The sequence below is a fragment of the Phasianus colchicus genome, chromosome 4 (assembly GCF_987193195.1).
Source record: "Phasianus colchicus chromosome 4, bPhaCol1.hap1.1, whole genome shotgun sequence".
NCBI lineage: Eukaryota > Metazoa > Chordata > Aves > Galliformes > Phasianidae > Phasianus > Phasianus colchicus.
The window spans coordinates 20,281,890-20,296,192 of NC_143439.1; the positions used below are offsets into that span (position 1 = coordinate 20,281,890).

Here is a 14,303-nt window from a genome sequence, read left to right on the forward strand (position 1 = left end):
GAGTTTCCAAGTGATTTGAAATGCTTCAGCGTTTACTCTGGTAAATTTTGTTCCTTTCTACAGTGGAAGCAAGGCTGAGGTGCAGACTAGGCCTCCATTAAGGTAATGTCAACTTTTGCAGGATTTGAGGTTATCATGTTTCATATGTAGGGCCTGAGCTATTATACCATCTCTTGTATGTTCTCTTCATCAGATTTCAGCATGTTGAAGAGTTTTCTCTTCGTACTTGTGAAATTTAGCTCACTAGAAATACAATAAAGTCATTAGGGCTGTACTACTAGAAGACCATGGAGATTCACTGATCATGCATGGAACTGAGGTTCCCTTGGTATTCCACACTTTTTTTTTTTTTTTTTTTTTTTTTTTTTCTCTGTTAATGGTTGTGTATTGGCAGGGAGGAAAGGAAAAGACAAGGAAGGGATCTTCTCATCTTTCCATAGCTTGTATTGCCAGCTAGTTAGAAAAGAGAAGTGTGGTATTGAATACTAAAGCAGTAATTCTGATTCCAGTAAGTCACTGTCAAAGAATCAAGTACGTTGTCCTGCACGTAGCTTATTTTTCAGTCTTTGGAATTAAACTTCAGGAAGAGGTTTAATTGATGCATATGTTGTCATATCATAGATTTCTATACTGCATAATAGCCGTTATCAGTGCAGACATCTTACAGCATGTATATCTAGATTTGTAATGTTACTTCACTTTTTTATTTTTCAGAGAACGCAGATGGTAAATACATTTCCCCATTTCATGATATTCCACTCTTTGCTGGATCCAAAGAGGTATATATTTTTGCTTTGAGTACTCTTTAGGTAGAAATGCACTTTTAAATGGGATTTTTTTAAACAATTAAGAGGCAAGTCTGTAGCGCCAGAAGAGGCATTTTAATCCAGTCTGAATAATAATGTAAGCAAGATAACTCCACCTCATTTTCTCAGTGAAGTTCAGTAATTTGTATTGAAGCATTGTAACTGTGTAAATAAACCACTTGTCCTTTTAAATCTCCAGATGACTGAGGGTACTGAGAGCCCTCTCAGTATCATGTAGTAATTCTCTGTGTTTAAAGTTTGTGTTCATGGGTTTTTGAGCTCACTTTCTATTGTTATTTAAAAAAATGGATTTTTTCTATGTCTGCAGTTAAACGTGCAATTCCTTGCTGTGGGACATGTGCAGCACTACTTACGTGACTTCTGGTGTATTTTTTTTAATTCCCAAAAGGAGGATTATAATTGGAAGCCAACAATAATGCCCGAGAGAGAAGTGGTAATCGCACCTTTAGAGAATTACGAGGCGTGAGGTGCAGCTGAGCACTTTCACGTCTTGTTAGCCACGTTCCCTGGAGTTTCATTATAGCAATAATGAAACGCCTGTTTTATATGTCACTGGTGGGAACTGACAGTCTTTGGTTTAGACTTAGGTTTGCTTATTATGGTACACTTGTTACACAAACAGGTTGGGAGGGTTTTGGCCGTTCTCTTGATTTGTTGCGGGAACTCTATGGGTGACGTGACTGGTGAGATAAGTCAACAGCTGTAGTGTGTTCAGAAATCTCTATCTGAGTAGTGAACCAATCTCCTGAATTATTTAAACTGTCATTACTAAGATGCTCTGTGGACTTATTAATATAAAATCAAGGGGGCATTTTCACCCACATGTTTTTTGGAGGCCTTGCTGGGTCTGCTTCAAGAGTTTAAGGTTTGACGAGAAGGATTATGGTCTGTGAGTTTTCTGTGGATTAAATTATAGTACAGTGATGACTGATTAATGCAGAGAGCCTTTAATTTTGGCTGTGAGCAAGGAAAGAGTTTCCTGTGGGACGTGAGCACCAGAAAAGAGTTATTGTGAAGGTCTGTGCTATTTTTACCCTCTTTTCAAAATGAGGAGGTTAGGACTTGCGTGTTACATTCTTTGCCTCTTCTAATCTAACTTAATTTTGTGGTGGATAACTTCAAGCCTCTTTTCCATATTGTTTTTGTTTTGTTTTTTATTCTTTTCAGGTGAGCAGAAGGATGAGTGATGTGTTTTAAACAGCTGATACCTAAACTGCTGCTTAAAATCTCTGCGTAGCAGAGAGGAAGTGAATATGTGCATGTATATTTTTCTCTTGCTCTGTTAACATTGGGAAGATTATAACTTCACAATCAAATAGGACCAGCAACTTATTTTTAAAAGTTACTGTTTGTGCCTTCTTACATGAAAAAGAGTGTTTCATTTGCATTTAAAACTAGAAATATCTGTATTAATGTGAATACAATTGCTCTCTAATGTTCTTTATTCACCCTTACCTTATAGGATAAAGAGATTCCTGCAAAGAGGTCAAAGACTACAGGAAATGAGGTACAGCTAGGTTCTTCTTTTCCCTCCTCCTCCTTTTCTTTTTCCTCCTTTGCATTATTTTGCTGTTCTGCAAAGTAATCTTTTACTGAATATAGTTAACATATGTTCAAATGCAAGTCTTTCAGGAAAAGAATAGTTACAGGGATTTAATATTCTCTTCTTTTAATGGGTCAGAAATGTCAGAATTCTTTTATTCATCAAAAAATTCTCAAAGACAAACACTTTTATACCACTCTTTCAAAGTTTCATTATAACTGTTACAGTGTAGAGATATTTTCTTTTTGGCAAAAGCATTTGCAGTAAAAAACCTCCATTAGTGAAATATTCATGATGCTTTAACTGTAGGTTAACTTTAGTATATATACAAAAATTAAGAGATTCTAAGTATGTAGAGCAGAAATTAGAATTACTATTCCTGTTTTTTACACCTGAAGTTATATCATTTTCTGTGCTCATTTAGTAAGCCCAAAGACTCAGTATTAACAGCACTAAAGCTGAGCCTTAGAGAAGCCCAAAGAAACATGTTTGGTCTGTTCAAGCTTTTTCTGTGAAACAGAGTTGTTTATGCAAGTGTCTTTTCCAAAAATGTTGGTTTTTTTTTTTTTTTCCTTTCCTTGGTGGGGGATAAAGTTCAGTGGAATAAACAAAGACAGACATGTGTTTTGTTGTGTCCTTTTTTCTTTCCCTTGTGCTCCTCTGTTTTCTCAGTATCTGTTTGACCAGTCATATTGCAAAACTGTAACTATCCATCCAATGTTAAAGAACTATCTGAAATATCTTTTTACAGGTTTACAACTAGCATGGGACATGCTGGTTTCTGTACTGCACACCAGTCCCAACACAGTCCTGCACAGTGTATTTCTTCTGCCTTCAAGCTGCATGACACTTAGTGGGTTTCCTGCTGCTTGATGCCCATTTAAATACTATTTGGTAGATGTAGAATTGTACCTGACAAATAAGTTGACAAGGAGAAGAAATATGTCCCAATAGCCTTTCTTGACCTTTTTGCAATATGAATTCTTAATTATTGGTTTTAAACACTATGACACTGTCTGCTGTTTACAAAAATGCAAACCCTGTTCTGTGCAGTGTCTAAATTTTGTCTGCGTGGGGGGGAAATATGGTAGTTCATTTAAAACAGTATTTCTGGTTCCCTTTTTCTGATCTCTGGATCACTCTGTGGGCAAAACAAATTAAAAAAAAAACAAAAAACCTGAGCTGAGCAGCTCTTATTTTCTGGACCAGTGTAGACTCTAGAGCTGCTTCACTTAATTCTTACTATGTGAGAACTCTGGGCTGTGGTTGCATAAAGCTGTGGAAAAGGAGTAAAGGCAAATGCAGATTTTGGTCTTTGAGCATCTCATGTGAGTACGAAAATGAACATGTAGTCTGCAGGCTTCCCAAATCTGTTTGGTCTTAAGTGGTGAAAGGGGAGAATGAAAATCATTTAGAAAACCTTTTTTTCCACTATGTTTGAGAGCTGAGGAGAAGAGAGAAAAGAAAGGGATGTTTGTGTTCAGGAAAGCAGTGTTCTGTCTTACCCACCCTTGCCTAGGGAGAAATGTATCCCTGCATGCTTGTGATCAGGGAAAGTATAGCTCAATCAGGTTATAAAGAGAAAATGAGAAATATAATGCTGTGTACTGATTTCTGAAGATCTTTGAAGCACTATATTCTGTAGCTTTGTCTAGGGATGCAAAGGCTACTGTTGTTACTGGGTGTTGAGTTGATTCTTGCTGCATTTGGCCAGAATTCAAAGGTATGAGTTCTGCTTGTCCTAGGAACAAAGTTAAAACTCATGCTCCTGCTTTAAAACTCAGGGTGGCACTTAATAAATATGTTTAGGAGTGGAAAAAGATGCAATTTCTGCATGAGTCTGCTCAGTCTCTCTAACTTTAAATTGTTCATTGCATTTCTTATACAGGGAACGAGGTCTCAGAAATAGGAGTCTGTTTATGGGATAAAGGAATGTGCCTTATATAAGTCCATTAGCTGTTCTTCAGTCTCAGCTTCTAGTTTGAAAGGAAAAGCTGTGATAGTTGTGTATTAAATCTTGTAAGGAACCCTTCTTTCTTGCAACATTTTAGACCTTCCCAAATCTCTATTAAATTCAGTTTTGCAGCTGTTGTTGACAACTGATCTTTTGGCTGTTGGGAGACTTGGAAGGAGTTACTTTCAGGGAGAAGCTGAAGAAATGTTGGAAGAAATCATATTTAGCTTCAGTCCCAAAACTATTGCCAGGCTGCAGTCTGAACCTCTGCTTTGTCTTTAGCATTGCAGGCTCTTGGAATCCTCTCTTCCTGAGAAAATCTTGCTGAAAGGCACCTGAAGTTTCACATTTGTGTCTGAAGGGATGGATGTTCCCACTGCGGTTACAGTCAAAACTGTCAGGGATGGACTGTTGACTACATTCTTAGAAGTCTGGCAGGAAGGTTTGAAGAGGTCATAGTTTTCTTTTCAAGACTAATGTGAAGCATTGCTTCCCTGCTGTAGTGCAAGAGTTTCTAATCCATTGTTGTGTATATGTCTTTGGTATTCACATTATCTCATTCAGGGAACTCAGGTGTTCCTAAATACAAAGGTTTATTTAAAACATTGGCCTTAATCTGTCCAAGCATGCAGAAATTATACTCCTAACTTGGAGGCACCCACCAAAGCAGTTGAAAAATAGCAGAAAGGAGTAAGACAGGTTTGGTTTTGTTGTGTTCTTGTGGCAAAACCTTTTGATAGATTAGGCAGTGGGATGAGGTACAACGATTCATCACTGTGGTCATGTAGTCTAAATAAACAATCTGATTGAGGGCCTGATGCTTGCAACAGAGTTCCCATTTGTGGTGTCAGAGTTGTCTTATGATAATGTCAGTATGTTTCATAAGCAGGGAAAAGCTGGCATTATTTCCTATATAATGCAGGTGCAAACTTGGGCTGTATGTTCTTTCTTAACTATGGCTTCTGTAACCTTCTGTAGTCATGTTAGACACTTTTTTGGTGTGTATAACCTGGGCTGTAGTGAGTCCATTACATGTGTTCAAAGAGTTGTGTGTTCCAAAATCTAGATTATCTGTGAAGGTTTCACCCTGATTTGTGAATTTGCCTAGCTTTTTTCTGTGTATCTCTCCAGTAGCTGCAAATTTTGCTTTGTTCTTGTAGATTACTTCTGTTCTTCTCAGTATTTATTAATCTTCTCTCATCTGCTCAGGGATTTTATTGGAGTAAAGTTGGTTTACTATGAAAGCTGTATCAGTGATTAGGCTTGACTTTAGAGAACTGATTTCTTGAAATCTGAGGTTTTATTTGCATCTTTGTCAATGTTCTATCCTGAGTAGTTCTGCAGGTGAATGTGTCTGCTAACTAGTTGATCACTGTTTATGTATCTGTGGATAAAAATTCTTCCACGATGTTCTTGGTTCTCATTGCACTATAACTTCAGAGAAGGACACTGTGAAGAGCTTGAAGGCACTTGACATTTACAGTGGGCACTGTATTCCTTTTTTGGAAGGTGCTCTATTAACTTGTCTTGGGAGAGTTCTGCTGACTTCTCTTTAGATATAGAATTTGGTTTCCAGATGCTACTGATATCTAGTTTGTTGTTTTCATTGGCAGATGCCTCATAGCAAGTTTTATATCAGAAATGCTTATAACACAGGCTGTCGTCTTATGAACAAGACCCTCTGCATTTACTTCTGGTTGTATTTCATGCCAGTCTGTCCTTTTTTTCTCTCTCTCTTTTTGTTTTCCCTTTGTTTTTCTTTCTGTCTTCTTATAAACTCATGTTATTGAAAACACTATCCTTTGTTCATACTGCTAGCGCTGGATTGCAGTTCATCCTTTTCATTCTCCTTAGTCCACAACTGCAAGCTGCTGGTGAGAATCCCTGTAAGACTGCAAATGAACAGGTAGATAAAAATGAAAATCGTAGCTATTTTTTTCTTATCTCTGTCATGTGAGCTCCAAGTTTCTCCATGAGGAGGGTCAGTAGCCCCAAAATGCAGCCTTTAATACTTTCAGATATATTTTTTAAAGTACTCTAGTACAAAAATGAGTAATGTAACGATTAGTCTTCAGCTTACCTCATGCAGTACTGATGGTGAATGGCAGTCAGGCCTTAAGGAGCATATTACAAAGATAGTAATTATACTGAGTTTCTCTTCTCTTCATATCTCTCATTTTGTCACTCTTCTTGTTCTGCATAGGTTGCTCCACTTCTTCAAATAAGCTGACGCTTCAGAGTTGAGCATTACATGTTGCAATCCTTGAGCACAGTTGTACCTATTCAAAACCCGCCCTTCAAATACACCAACACAGGAACTTAGGGAGACTGAGAAATGAAATAGTTGAGCAAGAGGGGCAAAAGTTAGGCAAGGAAGAAAAACCGTTTCTGAGAATGATTAATGGGAATCCAGAAGGGTGGGTTGCAAAAATAGTGTCAGACATGCTTAATTTCTGCTTACTTGTGATATTCAAATTTGTTATAACAAACCTTGATCAAAATGAGCCATCTTCTCTAAGAATCTCTTCTCAGAACAAACCAGAGCCAGCAGTAATTTTTTCCCATTGGTCATTCGTGGAGACAAGTGTCCCACAGTTTACCTAGATACAACACTTGTATGAGCATTCTGAAGAATGTATGCTTAAAAGGCAAACAACAACAACAACAAAAGAAAAAAACCTCCCTGTTCTTGTTGTCTATTGAATAATAGAAGTAGAAGCGATTTTACATTAGAAACGATTTAATTCAAATGGGATGCAGTAAGTTGCCAGGCCTTGTTAAAGAAAACACCCTGCTAATGCAAACACTTATTTACATCCTACATGAATTCCTATGTGATGTAGTTTTACTGTCCTTAGATAATAAAGGATTCTGTTTAGAGAGTTTCTTTTTCTGATGTAATTTTCTGATGATTTTCATACTCAGTGTGAGGAACTGGGAAATATATATTTGACCTTTCCATGCTGATTTTTTTTTCCCTTTCTCTCCTCCAGATATAATAGAGCAGAAATACAGACGTATGTCCTCTGTTCACATTAACCCAAAGTCAAACAAGCTCCATGACACCCTGGGTTAAACATCCCTCTGGACCCTATAAGGTCACTTTCCCTAGCTTATGAGTTCTCTCTCCTTTTCTGAATCTAGATAAAATCTGGACTTTGGCAAGCAGTGATCTCATAGGCAGACCAGCTGACTGCTGGCATGTTAAGGCAACTAAATGCTAAACTTACTAAAGCAGTAGTTTTTGTTTCATGAGAAATTAGCTTCTGGGTTTTTTTTTTTCTCTCATTGGAAGGTGTGCCATAGGCTGTTGGAGCAATCTTACCTTTGCTTGAAGGGGTAGAAGTGCTCATGTGGCTTTTTCCTGAGGTGAAATTTTTTTTGTTTTACTGATGAAAGATAAAAATATCAATTGCCAGACACATTGACCAACCAAAGCTAACCACTGAATGGCATATGCAGGTGGTAATCTGTGGAGGCATGGGATACCTGAGATGTTTCTGTTTGCAGCTGGGGCCAGGAGCGTTCTGCAGCAAGCACTTGAGGGAGAGCATTGGAGTGGATGGAAGGAATAGATGCCTGGTATGGAAAAGAGTGAAGGAAAAGGAATCCTGGATGACATTTAGTCGAGCAGGGAAACAAGGCAGTAGGAAAGCAGAGGAAAAAAGAAAAGCAACCTTAAAACAAAACAAAACCCACAACCTGGAGGAATATACCTCTCTCTTTCCCTCTGTCAAACTGTCTAATATGTGCTCTTTCCACTTCGGTGAATTCTGCCTCATCACTGTGAAAATGTAATTGCCCTATAAATAAAATTTTATTTTTAAAGGTAAGCACTGCATGAAGTTATTAATCTTGTGTAAATGCTTGTGGTAGTTTAGTATTAGTGAGAGTACTTCTGGGGCTGGGTTTTTGTTTTTGTTTTGTTTTTTTGCATATGAATTAATCTGTCAGGCTGTCACATTTAAGACCTGACGATTCATGTTTGACTGATACCACAAATTATGAAGGTCTGGTCTTAAAGCCAAGTCATTCTTTTGAGAGAAGCATTGTAGTTAGCTTCAGTCCAGCTGTGGTCCAGCCCTGAGAATTGTTCTAGTGAGGACCAGTTAAAGTTCCAGGCAGCATTTACAGGTTGTTGTGTTTGAGGCAGTGAGGAAAATAGGCAGTTGCGTTCTTCACAACACAAGCATTTCATGGAGGATGAGATGTTGTGTGTAACTGCAGGGGAAGTTTGTCCTTCTTCTGCCTGTCACTGCCAGTCAGAACAGTTCTTTCACTTGCTGGCAGTTTCTTGTCAGCACCCGGCTTCCATGGTGTGCGTTTCTTTTTCCAAATGTTTCTGAGGTGGATGTGCAAACTTTCTTTGGCTCTTTTCCAGCCTTGCCCTTACCTGCTGCTGCATGTACATTTCTTTGTTCTGCATCTGCTTCCTTAGTGTTATGTCTTTGAACTCTCTTTGAGGATTTCTCAGTTTCAGCTATGCTTATATACGTGAAATGTGCTTTATGGAAGTGATCTGGAGCATCTTTCTCCTTTTTTTTTTTTTTTTTTTTTTTTCCTTTTCCACTTGTTTAATGTGCTTAATTATGTCCTAATAATTACATACTTAAATGCCACTGATTACAGTATGGGCATGGTACTTAGAGATGGCAAATTTCATTTAAGTCTACTGGAATTTGCCATCAGCATTGAGTATAGCTTGTGGTCTCATGGGAAAAACAGTGGGTGACTGTGAAAGCTGCCTTTTTGCTTCTTGCATTCCAGTTTTGAGGGGAAAAGATCACAAAACCATCGGAGTGACTTTAGTCAGACTGTGGCATTGCCCCTGCTAGTGGTTATTTTTTTGCTGTAACTGGAACAGGCAAATAGGAAAAATCCAAATGTTCACAGCTTTATTAATGGTATAGTTTGAGAGTCAGTACGGTTCTTCAGTTGGTTTATTGTTTTTCTACAAATGTCTTCAAGAACATATTTTGACCTTTCCTGATCTGGTGCCATTTTTAATAATCAAGAATTTTTCTTTTTATATGAAGAGGCATCTCAGGTAACGTGATATTTGGGATTATTACTCATGGAGAAAGTAATTACAGGCATTGCTGGGTTTGGTCTAGTTACCCACGTTGATTAATACTCTGTTCTCTTTGGTGTTTATATCTCATAGCTTTGGAAGGGGAAACCTTACAGCAATGATAGCTTTTCTTAGGTGTTTCTTTTTTTTTCCATTGTTAATTTTTACTTTGTTTCTACAATGAAGAGAGTTTACACTAAAGTGAGGTACCTACATCCTTTCTCTGCCATTGCTTTTGGATTCATTGTGCCTCGCTTCAAATAGATTTGACAAACAATCAGCAATGTCAGTAGCTGTTAGGTGTTTTCTATTTTTTTAATTAAAAAAAAGGCAGAAAAGAAGACCTGAAGAAATAAATCCTCGTGGTGGTTGTGAGAGAATGCATTGTCCTTTTCAGTGCTTGAAAGAAGCTAACTCTTTCATGTAGAAATGTTCAGTCTTTTTTGACAACTGGACAGAATACTGCCTTGTGGTGAACTATTCTGTGGGCTTATTTAACATTGTGTGAAGAGCAATACTGGTACTGGAACAAGAACAACTGTGTATTTCCATTATTCATTTATATTCTCAGAGGTGAATGGGTGAAGGATGAACTGAGGAGGCTGAATATTATTGTGAGGAGCTAAACAAATTGTACTTAAGTAAAAGCAGCTGCAATAGTGAGATTTGTTGTACGTTGCAGCTGAACACAGAGAATTTTTTTATTTGAAAAATATTACTTGCTAAGTGGGTTTTATTTTCAGTTCTTTAATTGTTTTTATTTTAGGTCCTATTTAATATGGTTGTAGAAGTGCCTCGTTGGACAAATGCAAAAATGGAGGTAATTAAGAAAAATACTTGAATATATAGGTATATTTATGAAAGCAATGACAATACAGTGGGTTCCAGTATGCAGATTAGTGTGGATTTCTCTTTATAGATATTCTTTTTTCTTTGTTAAAATATTAACTTGAAGTTGTGCATACAGATATTACCAGTGTGGTTACAAAAAGCTCTGAGGCTGGAATTCTGTTCTCATTCTGCAGGTACTCCGTCCTGACAGCCATCTGACTGCAGGCTACTGCATACCTGCAGCAGATACTGGGGCGCTGGGCTGCAGAACACTGTCTTAGCACTTAGCCTTAGTCCTGCTCACTCACAAAACACTCAGGTCAGAGGATCTGAGGCACTGGCACGGGTTGCCCGTAGTGCTGGTGGGTGCTCCATCCCTGGAGACAGACAGGGTCAGGCTGGGGGGGCTCTTAGAGCGTGGTGGAGCTGTAGGTATCCCTGTTCAGTGCAGGGAGGTTGGACCAGATGGCCTTTAAGGGCCCCTTCCAACTCAAACCATTCTAGGGTTGAATTCCTCTCACTTCCTATTGTTTGATAGGCCGCATCCTGACAAATGAAGTGGCTAGGGAAGGAAGTTTCCTTTTGTCAAAAAACCACATTAGGCCTCACTCATACAAAGTATCTCCTTCTGCAGTTACTTTAAAAGTAGAGCTGAGTGAGTTCCTCTGCTGTTACAATGTAGAAGCTAAGTAGTGCTTCATGTATAGATTTTGTGAAAACTTATCTCACAAGGGTATTTTCTATCTTTCTGAACATTTGTTAGTTTTGGAAATGTTTTCTAGATGCTTTCAAGAAATTGTGTGGGTTAGCTGGTGAACTATTTTGATTACTAAAAATAACCCTGACGAACCTCCCCAGCCTCTTTGTTCAGAACCTTTTCTCTTTTTCCCTGATGCTGGAATATCATTTGAACTGTCTTTATCACCTGAGTTGTTATTTTAGAAGTGGGATTACTTAGGATAATTGGCTTGTATTATAAGATGAAGGTTTGTTGTGGAATCTGAGTTCAGTTTTCCATTTTTGCTCTCTCTCCCCTTATCTTGGTATGTTACTTTGAGGGGAGAAAGGTTTGTTGTCCTGATAGATCAGAAGTACTGGATTTGGATGTTTTCTGTCTTGATAGCATACCAGACATAATACACACATTTTAATATACCTGGAAGTTCCTTTGTTAGGGCAGAGAGTTGACCTGCCTTGTTGTTGTGTCCTGTAAGTCCTTCAGCACAGGCTGTGGTAAGATGACAATACTGGCCCTTCTCTGCCTCTGTGCTGAGGCTTACTTGCCTGGAAGGGGGACTGTAGGAAATTAAACCTTGCTATTGAAAGAATGTATTGCACTGCTACATTTGTTGCATTTCTCTTGTCCTTCCCTTGATTTTACCAAAAGTACTGTTTATGAGACATTAGTGGCCCTCTGCCTACTGTTGTCACTTAATCTTCTTTGCCTCAGTTTATATCAAAAAAACCATAACTGAGCTCCACTTCTGTCGTAATCCCAGGTTCCATATCTTTCCCGTTAGGTTATGATCAAAACAGTGGTATCAGGTGTGAAAATAAGTGTGGGAGAGCTCATTCATGGAATAAATATGTGGCCCAAACAGTTTGAATTCCCTTAGGATGACTTTGCTTTTGGTGTTTTAGTTAAATTACAAGGATGTTTTAAAATGGATGTGAACTAAGTGCTGTGTGCCCGTGTGTACGGCCTGAACCAGCACACCTCAAAGCCCTTAACAGATACAACAGCATCCAGGTGAGTCAAGCTAGTGTGGATTTTTGCTGTGATGTGGAGTGGCAAAAGGGCAGTTCAAGTGAATTAAGTAGATAGGCTGCTGGGTTTATATTTGAGGTAGTAGGATTATGACAGTAATAAACTGTTTTGTAATAATTAGTCCTGTCCTTCCAGGAGTGCTACTTCAGGTGTAAGAATGCCTTCTAATGTTAATTTAATTTGTTCCAAACCTAACATGAAAGTGTCAAGTGGTGCCTGTACAGAACATGTCCTTACCAAAAAGCTTCTGTATGTATGCTTAGAAGTGATGGAGAGAAGGGATGTATGCAGTAGGAGAGCAGTGGCTGGGGGGTGGGGGTGATGATGATGAAACAATTCCCCTGTTGCTGTCAAAGGCCTTGTTGTCTGAGGAACTTGTCCCACCATTTGTATCTCTGTTGAAATTGTACCATAAAGAGCAAATTCTTTTCAGTATTTGATTGACCGTGACAGTGTCCTTACAAATTTATGTCTTTTTCTTCTAGAAATAATTCCTCTGCATACTTCAACAGCATTATTTAAAACCTTAATAAGCAACTTTTTGAATATGACCCTTGAGATTTACTGTGGGGCCATCAGACTCTTAATACTCCTCAAACCACAAGCACATGCTCCAGGATGGAGCTAAATGGTTGGGTACTGAATGAATTGCTTTTTGTTTTACAGTTCTCTCTTTCTCTTTGTCTTTCATGATCTGCTTAGATTGCCACTGAGGAGCCGTTGAATCCCATTAAACAAGATACAAAGAAAGGCAAGCCTCGATATGTGGCAAATATCTTTCCTCACAAGGGTTATATATGGAATTATGGTGCCCTCCCTCAGGTAACATTTTTGTTATAATGGTGAAAGTTTTCTGTCTTCTGTGTAAATTGCCTTGTAAATCTTGAGTACTGCCTGAATGCAGATCAGCTGCAAGAGGGATGTTTCTCTTTGATAATTTGGAAATTATAATTTTTTTATGTAAGACTTTATTGTCTTCATAAATTTTGGTCAGAATTTGGGTGTGAGTGTAAATATGAGTGCTGTTTTAGGAGGGAGTTAAATGATCAAGAAGTTTTGAATCTTCAGTGTGCATCTGTGAATTGTAGTTACAGAATTAAATTGTCATAGTTTGCCATTCAAGAAAACTTTTTCATAGAATCATAGAATCATTTGAGTTGGAAGGGACCCTTAAAGGCCATCTGGTCCAACTCCCCTGCAATGAAGAAGGACACCTACAGCTCCATCAGGTGCTCAGAGCTCCTCCAGCCTGACCTTGGCTGTCTCCAGGAATGGAGCATCCACCGCCTCTCTGGGCAGTGAGTCCATAGAGAATCTACTGGTCTTGAAGTCTAAGCACAGTTCCAGCAGCTAAGGCATGGCTCAAATAGTACAGCTGAGGAAGTAGTCTTAATCATTCAAAATAAGTAAATGAAGCATTCCCATGCACCTTCCTCATCCTTACAATATATGCCCGATCCCTACAGCTCTGCTTGCCAGATGTCTGCTAGCTTCACTCTTGAGTATTATGAGAACATAAACTCTGGCCCTTAGGCAACTGTAAATCTGACAAATCAAGTCAGAAATACTTCTTCAAGTAGCCCTTTCCTGTTTAAGCAAGACATTTTACAAAAACACAACTCATTTAGGATCTCCGTGTATTGCAGCATAAATGTTAATCAGGATTTCTTAATATCTTTTAAGAAAGAGGAACACAATAGCTTATCTTTCTTTAGGTTAAACCTCAACTGCCTTAGCTAACTTTGCTCTGAACTGGAAGACTTTACTGATTGTGGCACTTTCAAAACTGTGTTTGAGCCTTGTGTGAACACACACAAACCAGAAACTAATGGCTGAAGTTTCTGACATAATTGAAGTTTTAAACAACTGTTTTTCATTTCTCTGAATAGCACTTTAATGTTAAGCCAGTATTGAAGGACATGATGGGGCTAGAAAAGATAGTTTCTTTTTATTACACTTAAAGCACTGAAAATTTACTCCTGAAAATGTGCTTACGTATTTCATCCCTGAAGAGGAGATACTAGGTAGGGAGTGGAGCATAGCAATGAAGTCCTTATCCAGTTAGCAGTCTCAGTAGATAGTTTCCAGATAGATATTGCGAAGGACAAAAAAAAATCCATTTAACATTTTGAAATTTGTTTGCTCTTTAGTACAAAACTAAAATTAAACATCTGAATAATCTCCTGAAGGATGTACATTTTGCTGGACTGATAAAAACAGACCCGAGGAAATGCATTTAGTTCCCCTTACTACCTTGTCAGTAACAGGGCTGGAGATGATTATAGTTTTTCTTTTCTTAATGACTTTAA

The 14,303-nt window shown here is 38.3% G+C and overlaps 1 protein-coding gene across 1 annotated transcript in view; it reads left to right on the plus strand.

Moving 5' to 3' along the window:
* PPA2 (inorganic pyrophosphatase 2) overlaps window positions 1-14,303 on the plus strand; it is a 35,874-nt gene that overhangs the window by 1,647 nt on the left and 19,924 nt on the right. Inside the window, exons 2-5 of the mRNA XM_031607478.2 lie at window positions 715-779; window positions 2,290-2,334; window positions 10,162-10,215; window positions 12,697-12,816. Coding sequence (XP_031463338.2) covers window positions 715-779; window positions 2,290-2,334; window positions 10,162-10,215; window positions 12,697-12,816 — 284 coding nt within the window. The remainder of the gene's footprint in view (window positions 1-714; window positions 780-2,289; window positions 2,335-10,161; window positions 10,216-12,696; window positions 12,817-14,303) is intronic.